Raw genomic sequence first — 11,017 nt, forward strand, 5'->3', positions numbered from 1 at the left:
AGATCATCGAGTCCAACTGTTGACCCAACACCACCATGCCCACTAAACCATGTCCCTAAGCGCCTCATCTACACGTCTTTTAAATACCTCCAGGGATGGGGACTCAACCACTTCCCTGGGCAGCCTGTTCCAATGTTTAACCACTCTTTCTGTAAAGACATTTTTCCTCATGTCCAATCTAAACCTCCCCTGGCGCAACTTGAGGCCATTTCCTCTCGTCCTATCGCTTGTTACTTGGGAGAAGAGACTGACCCCCACCTTGCTACAACCTCCTTTCAGGTGGTTGTAGAGCACGGTAAGGTCTCCCCTCAGCCTCCTTTTCTCCTTCTCTTAAAGTATTAAGAGTATAGAACGCGACCACACAGTGAGTTTGTATTGCAGCATGCTCAAATGACCAGGCCTCCCAAGTGTGACCCAGGTCTCTATCACCACTACGGTAAGTAAAAAAATTCCTAACTTCCCTCATTAGGTTTTTAAAACTCCTCTGTAGGGGAGCCTGTTTGTCCAGCCCCATGATTCTGAAAGCACTAAAACCAGCAACAAACTCTCAATCTGAGCTGAAGGAGTCAAGAGTAGCAAAATATGTTTCCAAAACTTGGCATTTCAAAAATGCTTACTGAATTTGGAACAGATTTGTAGAAGCAAATATCTGCTTCTATATGTGACTGAGATGATCGAGACAATCATTTTTTATAAACGCCATGTAAGTACTCTTACAGTCTTTTGGTGTTATTACAGAAATACCCGATTTCAGTATTAGCACCTAAAATTCTGTCAAAAGCCATACAGTACTTAATATTTTCTCTTAAAGTTTAAGCTCTTGGATACAAATAATGACTAATGGAAAACTCGGTGTAAAAATTATTTCTATATCATAACAAAAAATTTGGTAAGTGACCTGAATATAACCTAAAAGTTCAGGAATCAGAAGACAATTAACTAAAAAAAATATTGTATTTGCCTTTAAATTAATGATTTTTTAAGATAATGTCAAACTACACCTGAAGACCAACTCTGCTTTTTAATGATTTAGGCTGGCAATATGGCACTGAGACTTCCACTTCTGTAACTGTATGCTTGCAGGCAGATTTCAGACCTACACACTTGTCTCTTTCCAAGACAGTCTGGGTCAGATACCGGTCACAAGGCAGCACTCAGTATTGAAAAAAATCCAGCCTCCAAAACAGAACAAAAAACCGATATAACATTCTTCTACGCACTTTACACTCCGAAGAACTTCTCTTTACCTCTTTTAAAGGGTAGTCCCAATGGTGGGAGCCTGGGAGCCTTGCCAAAGGGGACTGAACTTGGACATCCTCTGACTTGGTGTTTGTTTTCTTCTTTGGTATACGAAACTGAAAATAGATGATGTTACACACATAATAAAACTACTGGTGCTATGAGCTGACATACTGCCACGTACAAAGTTTTCTTAACTGTCAGGCAAAATAACAAAGTTGCAAGGGAACCACTGACCTGTGACTTGAATTTAAATGCATTCCTCACTGATGCTTGATCCTAAATCATGTGTCATACCACGCAAGGAGCTGGTTTTAACACATGAACTGCCTTAAAAAGCAAGAAAAAGCTCTTCCTATTTCATTAACTTTACAACTGTGCCCAAAAGGTGAGAACCAATCTACTGGCACTTACAGTTTTCTTAGTTCCCTCTGATTTGTTCACACTCTAGTTTAATCATCTTAGCTTAGAGAATGATAAAGAGAAAACAAAATAGCTGGATGTCATGACGAATGTCACACCAGGTTTGCGCTCTCAAAAAAAAATTCATGATGAAGAGCAATTATATCTTAGAATGAGTATTTTGCTATGATAATTTAGCATCAATACACTACAATGTACTCAAAATGGTATCAGCTATTGTCATAGCCAACCTTTGCAAAAATGGAACTAGAGTTTCCAAAGTAATTATTGAAAGATAAAGCAGTTAGTAATTCACAGAAATTTGCCAATTCAGAAAAAATATGTAGGAAATAATGTTCGTTCATTGAAATTCAAAACAAAAATGGTCAAACTAAATTCCTACCAGTTCATCAAGACAAGAAAAGAGGGTGACATTTCCTACCAGCTAATTAAACCAGTTAAAAAAGTATCAACTGAAAGAATAGAAGTGCAAGCCTTGCCATTTCTCCAGGTATCCTGAGAAACAAAGCCTTACACTGCAAATACAACCGGATTAGAATGTATCAGAGAGGGAATGCAACATTTACCTCTTTCAGACAACTGAGTCTATCTCAGCCAGGAAAAAGCTAAAGCTACTCCACATGATGGCCACTGTCAAGTGTATTATAACTTAATCTGCAAGCTGCCAGATGCGCTACCTTGTAACATGAAATTACAAGCAAGGACTCCAGAACAGCAATGCTAACAACTTAATAATTAACACAGAAACAGCATCCATTAGCTCTGTAGGCAGTCCTTCAGACAGACCATAACTGAAGCATACTTAGTACCATAATGAGATAATCCTTCAATTCTTCAGTTTGAATTGTGAGTGCTCTTATTCCTTCTCTACACTTCTTTGAAACAAAGATTTTTTTTTTTTTAGTAATTAGACCTGAATTTCTATACAGTACCTCAAACTGCTTTTGCTGGTCAAACACTGTAATAACAAATATGCCTTTAAAACCAGACTCCTCAAATTATAAAGGCTGTAAATGTTATGCACAGGCAACAACTTCTAATACAAGTACCTCCCTTCCCTTTCAATCAACATTTAAGGATTGAAACAGACATTTTCTTATTCAAGAAATTAAATTAATCTGCAATTAGATTGTTGGATTTTTTTTTTTTTTTTGAGAAGTGGCCTATAAACATATTCTATCAGTCAGAATGCATTCTTCTGATCTGCACCTTAATAGCCAGGTACAAATTTCTTACTTCAGAACTCCACCTGCTGCCCAACTAGTGGTTTCTGTTATGAGTTTCCCAAGAACATATATTTATCTACAATTTTTACATGCATTTGAAGTTACAGTGGTTCAGATAACCTCTGTAATAACATAACAGATAACACTGAGAACAGGTAAGGTCAGACTCAGAAAACAGAAAGAGACAGATGGACAGACAGAAAGGGATAAAAAGCATAAGATACATTCATCAGCAAAATTTCCACCTCACCATACAATATCTTCCCAATGCTTGCCCTCATTAAGAAGATGTTGGTTTGCAGTTCCCACAATTAATTTACGGAACAAGCACAAAGTCAAGAGGTAACCAACAGAGGTCTGTATCTATGGTAAGTGTAACGTATGCAGTTGCCTCGGCTTTTCCCTAATAGAAAGTGACTAACTCAACACATACACTTAGCAGTCTCCTCATCTAAACCAGCAGTACTTTTCTGAAGGTTCCCACCTGTAGGAGCAAGGGTCAGAGAAAGTGCATAAACAAGGTCCCGGAAACAGCTTATTTCTAAAACACCAGACAGTCCAGACCTTACCCGATCAAACCAGTTGCTGTGCCTACAATTTGTTTTCACTGGTGCTTCCATTGTTAGAAACTACTACTAATAGGGATATTTTAGAAAAAATAAACACTAGCACATAAGTAGCCTCTGAACACATCTCTGCAGATAACTAGATATTATGCAGCTGCTCTACTTACTTGAGCATTACTCTTAATATTTCAGATGTTAGCTTAGGTTTTAAAATATCCTTGAAAACACGCTGTTTATGTGCAATCAAGTGTTAAGCCTATCATGTATTAACATGTTCAACAGCAGACATTACTATTGACTGCTACCAGAATAAACTGTTTCTCAGGAAAGAGTGCTCCAAAAAACAAAAGCTGGACCACTGGAGAATGAATTTGGTTGTGCAAATATATCAGAACACCCTAGGATACCCACAGCCTCAAAGTAAACTGTTGCAAATTGTAGGAACACTTACACCAACATGACTTGAAGATGATGTTCTTCTTTCCATGATTTTCTCTACTGAAAAAAGATACAAAATAAGCTTAGCAATTTGTACTTTATTTATTTAGAGGGAAGCAGGACCACAGTAGTAGGTACTAAGCAAGAACAAGAAAATAATTTGAGCAAGCTAGCACAAAGAAAACTCAGTCATAGAATGATTTGGGTTGGAAGGGACCTTTAAAGGTCATGTAGTCCAACCCCCCTGCCATGGGCAGGGACATCTTTCACTAGATCAGGTTGCTCAAAGCCCCATCCAACCTGACCTTGAATACTTCCAATGATGGGGCACCCACAACTTTTCTGGGCAACCTGTTCCAGTGTCTCACCACCCTTATCGTAAAAAATTTCTTCCTTATGTCCAACCTAAATCTACCCTCTTTCAGTTTAAAACCACTGCCCCTCATCCTGTCTCTACAGGCCTTGGTAAAAAGCCATCGACAGCCACAATAGAAGAGACACATGCTTGGGCAAGGCTCTGGATTGTCAGAGTGGACAGAACTGTTAACGAAATCTTTGCTAGAATTTATCCTTAGTGAAGGCATTTACTGCTTAACTCCACACCCTGACAAGCACACAACTAGTAAGCAATTCAGGCTTTGATTATAAAGTGAAAAGGAATCACAGAAGACATCTGTAACATTACAGGAACTCCAAGAATAAATAAAATTCAAGGATTCCTGTTAACAGATAAACTTCTTCCTCAGTGGAAGAGCACAGCTTCAGAGCTTCCAACATTCATAAGGGTTTATTCCTTTATAAATACTCTGTATGACTCTGGTGTGAAGCCTTCAAACCTTACAGCTAGTTTGAAGTCTCTCAAGAAGACCCGTAAGTTCGTGTACTTTCATTTAGCTCGGCGGTTTTTCAGCTTACAGCCCCAGTCCCCTGGTGTGAGGAACAGCAACATCTATAGACTATTAAAGAAAAGCCAAACTATTACCTCTTCCGACGCCTGCAAAAAGGAAAAGCTGACAAACGGCGGCCTTCTGACAGCTCTGGGCGGAAAGAGAGGCACCACCCAGGGGTGGCACCGCCCGGGCTGTCACCGCATGGGCCCGCCCCCGGCCACACCGGTGGCCGCCGCCGAGCAGGGCGGCGGGGCAAAGCGGGGTCGGCCCCGCACCCCCGCTTCCCCAGCTCCTAACCCAGCCGCCGGCTCCTCCTGCTAGGAAGGGAACGGGCTTCTCACTGACAAACGGACAAGTGCCGAGGGTCAGCAGTTCCGCGTTTCCACACTCTCTGCTTAGCCTCCTCACAAAGGAGGAGGAGCAGCAGCAACCCCGCCGCCACCACCTCCCCTCCTCCGGTGTCCGGCCGCTCACCCGCCCTCCCCTGCCGGCTTCGCTCGTTCGCGGTAGATACCCCGTACGGCGCGGACGGCCCAGCCCCGGTCAGCGGGGACGTCGACGGCGCAGGACCCGCCGGAGCACCGCCAACCGGCTTTATTTCAGCCTTACTCCCCCTTTCAGCAGCTAAAGGGCAGGGAGCAAGCGATGCCAGCAGTACGCCACAGCTGCGCCCCCGCCGCCGTTGTTGTTTATCCAGGCCCCACCGCCTCCTGCGCAGCTTCCCCGGCTACTTCCGGGCTGGGCGGAGGCGGTGCCCAGCCCGGGAGGACCGCCCGCACCCCACCCCGTAACGGCAGTAACCGCCTCCCCGCCCTCTGCCCCGCACCGCCCCGTCCCCGTGGCACCGCCCCGCAGCTGCCCGCGCTCCCCTCGGCTGGGTCCCGCGGACGGCCGCTCCCCGGCCGCGTACGGCCTGCCCGAACGTCAGCCCCACAAGCCGCCCCCGGCCCCTCCTGCCCGCCTCTCCCTCGCAGGCGCGCCTCGCCGCACTCGCGGCCGGCCTCTCCGGTTTTTAACTTTCTTGGGTTTAGCCCGACAGCGAACCGCCGAGAGAAAAACATGCAAATGACGCGGAGCAAACGACAGTGTCACAGGCGTGCTGTTACGCACGTTTCTCTGCACCTGACAAACTGATCAGTAGTAACAAAATTAGCGGTTCTGTGAGTGCGATAAAATATAGTTAAGGGAAGCGCAGGCTAGCAAACGTTAAGGAAACGGGAAAATACTAAAATTTGTGGAAGGAATCAAGAAAACCTCCATATTGTTGAAGAAGTAACGTACAACCCAACCGAACCGGGTTTAAACCCTACCTTGCCAGTCACGCTTTCCCCGCCAGACCTCAGCCCTCATTTCAGCCAGGCCCCAGGAGACGGGTTGGCCCCCCCGCTGGAGGGCAGCTCCCAGCCGGCGCTGCTGCTGCGGGGGCTGCTACCGCCCGCCCCCGCCTCCCAGCCGAAGCCGGGGAGGTTCGGCTGCCGGGCGCAGCTGGGCGCCCTCGGCATCCCCGGGCAGCGCCCTCATAACCCCCGCTGTCGCCGCGGCTTTCAGCCGGTGGCCTTGGAAATCCTCCCGCTGCCGAGTGGAGACAGAGGTTTGTTTGTTGGGTTTTGTGGGTTCTTTTTTTTTTTCGGGGCATCTTCACAATTGTAAGTTTTGTGTGTAGCTTTCTGTTTTGTCCTCTTGGTAGTGCCTTTATACCAAGTAATGGGAGGCTGTGCAAAACCGGTTTTGACAACTTTTTAGTTTTACACCAAAGAAGTTTAGCTTTAACTTATGGTCAGGTGTAAATTACAAACATGAGATGTTAGCTTGTAACTTGGAATTATCTGAAACGCTTTAGATGGCCTTAACTATCAGCAACTGATATATTTTATAGATACACCCTAGAATAAAATATGTAAAGTAATAAAACTTGAACTAAGATGGGTTTGTTTTCTTTCATGCAGAGAAATTATCTACAATCCCAGAGTGAAAAAGATTTCTGTCTATGATGATGACAGATTTTACAGGAGAGCATACGGTAATGTTGGGCTTTACTAGAATAGAGAAAACTGTTTTTAAATGGAAAAATCTCATAAAGAGTAATACTTATACTGCAGCAGTGTTTCAAATATGCTAACTGCTGTAACAAACACTAGCCAAATTTACAGCTGAAGAATCTTACAATCCAAACAGAAAAGTGGGAGGAAGGGAAAGAGGGATTTTTTTTTTCCCCCTCAACAGTAATTTTTAAAATCAAAATAGCAATTGTAAAGGCTGCCAGGATAAACAGCCATGAATATTGCATTTATATATAGACAATGAAGCACAAACTGCAGTCAACACTGATTTAGAATGTACATTTGCCAAAAAGAAGTAAATGCATTATGCAGCTGTATCTACAACAACCTGTAACTGCTGCTTTTTAATTCTATAAATGGCATTACTACAATAAAATCAGTCCTCCAGGCTAATAAGTATATGATTCTAAGGTGCTATTCAAATGAACTCTTAAGTGATAACCTACTATAAATTGCTTCAAAACTGTTCAGTTCGCACCTTGAAGGCAATTTTAGGAAGGGAAGTCATATCTACGCCTGATGTAAAACTGGATTTTTTGTTTCTGCTTGCTGAAATCTTCAGAAACCTTTCACAATGCTTTGTAAAGCAGATATTTAAGTAGATGTTCAATATTACATACACAGGGTTTAATTGGAATCACGTATCCTTGTTTTGTTTCGGAACTGAAAAAGCAATGTTGTTGTTAGTAGCTGAAGTAGGAGCATAGTAACTTCCTGTTCATTGGGAAACTAGTCTCCAACCTTTTAGGGGTGAGGAGAGAAAGGGACAGAGAGAAGTGTTGGACAGCATGCCACTCTGTGAGGAAACTGCACTTACCTATTCCTAATTGTTATGGAATGCTTCCTCTGTGCTTCACCCTTCTCCACAGACATCTTTCTTTAAACCACGTCCATTTTTCTCCCACTTCATTGCATGGGGGAAACAGCATGAATATGGGTAGCTTCCTCCCTACTAAATATGACCTCTTTTGTGTGACTTGCCCATATTTCAGTAGTATAGCAAACAGACTGTCCTCCCATCTCCTTTGTGTCTTTCATGCCTTCCTGCAGAATGAAAAAATCGTAGATGAACGCGTGCGCTTGCAACTTCTTTGTGCTGTTTCCATTCCAAGAAACTGGCAAGGCAGTAAATGGTTTATATCTCACAGAATCTGATTTTTTTCTTCCCCTTTTCTATGTGTACTTACTATATGAGATAAAAAAGGAGAAGGAAGCATTTTCTAGTCTACTCTCTATTAATCAGAAGACAGGAATGACCCTGAAGAGATGACTTAACATCTCTGACCCAATGGAGATTGCTCAAAAGGAGAATGTATATGGTGTTCCTCTGTTGAAAAGCAAAGAACTGGGGTTTTTTTGGTTGTTGTTTTTTTTTTTTTTTAATTTGGAAGGGTAAGAAGTAATTTTCAATATTCTAAGCAGCTTACTCAAGGAAACTTGCATTCCCTAAAGGAGTTGGGCTCCAACTCAAGTCGCTTACATGAAAATATTCCGATCGCTTTCTGTCCTAGTAATCAGCTTTATCAGATGGTATAGTGAGCTTTAACATAGTCAGAACGTGATTTACTGTGTTCTAAAAACCTGTTAGTTCAGCAAGAAAAATTTAAAGGTATATAGTAGCTTGTACCAATGTATTTGCCAAATATAACTTCATATAAACCATTTGCCAAAACAAAGTTACTGTGTTAAGATGATAAATTCATTTAAAAAATACTGATAATCGTGGGAATTTAATGCTGCAAATCTCTGCTGTTAGGACAAAAATCCTATAAAAGTAGGATTCTAACCACACCAAAGTTACCCCATGTTTACCATTCTACAGCCAGGGACAGTCAGTAGTAGACTGAAGAGTTATTAGGAAAATGGTTATGATAAGCTTAATTTTTCAGTTGCATGGAAACCACTCCCTGGTATAATTCTTATCCGTTGATCAGTCATACAAGTTGAAAAATTATCTTAGCTGAAACTAGAGACCTCAGTCCAATCTCATGAAAGCTTGCTGCGTGGACTTTCTTTTCTCCTGTTCCTGGATCACAGTGGCTAGCTTATTCTGTCATCCATTCCACAACTTCCATGTGGCAAGTGCTTGCAAGGATGAACGAATAACTGGAGAGATTAGTATTAAGGTACTGCTGTTGGAATTTAGCAACCGAAATCTGTGAGAGGCTTTACAAGCATCTGGTTTACTACAGACCACCAAGAAATAGTCTGTATCAACGAGTATTTTGTTTGTAACCACTTTTAAATCTGCATTCTAATGCCATAGCTTTTCTTTATGTAAGCATTGTATGGAGGTCTATCACTACATTGACATAGTCTTCTTAATTTGTAGTGGTTACAAATACAGCACGAACTAAGCTTGAGGAAACTAATAGAGGGTTCAGAGTATCAAGAGGAACTGAAGTACGACTTCGATATAAAAGGGGAACTGAGGCATCTGGATACAAATGAGTCCTTTGTTTTCAATTATTACAAGAATGCACATGAGCAGAATCATAAACGCTATCAAGTTTTGGGACATTTGATTACCCAATATGTTTATGAGCTCCTGGAAAGAGTCTGTATGCTGCAGAAAGTTTATATTCCAACTGATGCTACAGAGGATGAACCAAGAAGTTTCTTTTTCATGAGCGAGAATGCACTAACAAGTTCCTCTAGCCTAATTGTCCTTCTTCAAGACCGTGGAGTTTTCCGTGCCGGACAGTGGGGGCAAAGGATGATTGTCAGTGAGGGTCTGGAGCATGGAACACAAATACCATTCATCAAAATGGCCCTTCAAAGCCACAGGGGAGTGATTGTACTGAATCCCAATGACAACTTTGTTGATCTGAAGACTGAAAAGGAGAGGTCAAGCTTTTCTACCAGGGAAGAATCACTGACTTCTATGCAGTCCGCCTGGTGGATCCCCAAGAGGGGCAGCAGCAGCCCCGAGGAACATACCGTGTATGTATGGGATCATTTCATTTCAAGGAGCGCAGCCAAGAATGTGGCCTTCGTTGCCCATGGCTATGGTGGCTTGGTGTTTGTTGATCTGCTGGTGCGGAGAAAATGGGCGGTAATGAATAGAGTGTACTCTGTGGCATTCATCGACTCCATGCACAACACACAGCACCAGACTAGAAGCGATCCACAAATACGAGAATGGATACGGAAATACTGCCGTGAATGGGTATCAAACAGTAAGCCTCTAGATAAAGCTGTAGGTTCTCTTGTGAAAGTGGATTGTCCTACTGTCTCTGCTGGAACGGAAAAGTACAATTTAGCACCCTCCTGCTGCTTACATGCCATCTTTAAGTACCTGAAGAGCACACTGAAAGCCAAGACCACAACAGCCTTTAGGCATTCGCCTGTTGCAACCAGAAGCAGCACAAGGAAGAAGAGGCAATAAATAAAGGTATACTGATTTGTTTTTGATAGTGGTCTCTTCCTTTCATAACTGCCCCTGCACCTTTCAGTCATCTAAGGACCTTCCCCTCACTGTGGAGCAACTTACAGTTCTAAGTTCAAAGCTAGTTTGTTTGGTTTTGAGAAACACATAAATACAAGTTAACTATTAGGAAAGAAGTGCATTGTTGAAAGTTTTAAGCCACAAGCTTTCAGCTAGCTATGAAACCTAAAGTTGCACAAAATAAAGATGTTAAGGTATACCAACTCTCATCTGTATCATTCTTTAAATAAACATTCTGCAGTTATGGCTCTATAATCAAATTAAACTATTGGGGAAAACACTTGCTTCTTAAGTGCACAGCTTTCATTAAAAGGACACATCCAGAACACAAAAAGCATGTAAAGGATCTATTTCCTCCCCACTATATACCAAATAGTGTTTAAAATCTTCTAAGAGCTGGAGCATCCACATTCCTCCTCGAAGCGTTTACTGTTAAGTTGAACGATACTTCAGGGAACTACACGCTACTGCCTTCCCTCCAGCCAGAGACGGTGTGCCCCAAACACCATACAGCAAGCTGAAGTAATTTCCGTTTTAAAGCCAACTAAGCCAGTGAGGCTACTGGGCATGAGCTGCTATAGAAATACAATACTCTAGCAACCCGCAATTACCAAACTGATGCAAAAGAATGACATTGCTCTTTTCTCTCAGCTGTTTAATTTTAGACAGAGGTGGGAAGTAGAGGCAGTTTTCAAATGTCTGCACTCAAGGTTTGCAATTTATACAA

At 42.4% G+C, this 11,017-nt stretch overlaps 2 protein-coding genes across 14 annotated transcripts in view; one reads left to right on the plus strand and one right to left on the minus strand.

Moving 5' to 3' along the window:
• SENP7 (SUMO specific peptidase 7) overlaps nucleotides 1-6,139 on the minus strand; it is a 49,015-nt gene extending 42,876 nt beyond the window's left edge. For 6 of the 13 annotated variants that reach the window (XM_076350062.1, XM_076350053.1, XM_076350027.1 and 3 more), the window contains exons 1-3: nucleotides 6,093-6,139; nucleotides 3,906-3,952; nucleotides 1,248-1,355 (exon numbers count right to left, since the gene is read on the minus strand). In XM_076350062.1, coding sequence (XP_076206177.1) covers nucleotides 1,248-1,355; nucleotides 3,906-3,952; nucleotides 6,093-6,132 — 195 coding nt within the window. In that variant the 5' untranslated portion in view covers nucleotides 6,133-6,139. Of the gene's footprint in view, nucleotides 1-1,247; nucleotides 1,356-3,905; nucleotides 3,953-4,874; nucleotides 4,957-5,256; nucleotides 5,501-6,092 lie in introns of those variants that run through there. The other 7 variants (XM_076350009.1, XM_076349983.1, XM_076350000.1 and 4 more) reach the window with 7 other exon arrangements.
• Nucleotides 6,140-6,728: 589 nt separating this feature from the next.
• LOC143166070 (putative protein ARB2BP) lies at nucleotides 6,729-10,483 on the plus strand. Its single transcript, XM_076350124.1, has 2 exons — nucleotides 6,729-6,802; nucleotides 9,175-10,483. Exons 1-2 carry the CDS (start codon nucleotides 6,770-6,772, stop codon nucleotides 10,228-10,230), a joined length of 1,089 nt encoding a protein of 362 aa, XP_076206239.1. The 5' UTR covers nucleotides 6,729-6,769; the 3' UTR covers nucleotides 10,231-10,483.
• Nucleotides 10,484-11,017: the final 534 nt, after the last annotated feature.

Source organism: Aptenodytes patagonicus, chromosome 1, assembly GCF_965638725.1.
Source record: "Aptenodytes patagonicus chromosome 1, bAptPat1.pri.cur, whole genome shotgun sequence".
NCBI classification, from domain to species: Eukaryota; Metazoa; Chordata; class Aves; order Sphenisciformes; family Spheniscidae; genus Aptenodytes; species Aptenodytes patagonicus.

Coding starts and splice junctions, on each gene's coding strand:
- LOC143166070 (XM_076350124.1), top strand. CDS start 6,770: ATGATGATGACAGATTTTACAGGAGAGCATACG. Junction 6,803..9,174: donor ATTTTACAGGAGAGCATACG/GTAATGTTGGGC, acceptor CTTAATTTGTAG/TGGTTACAAATACAGCACGA.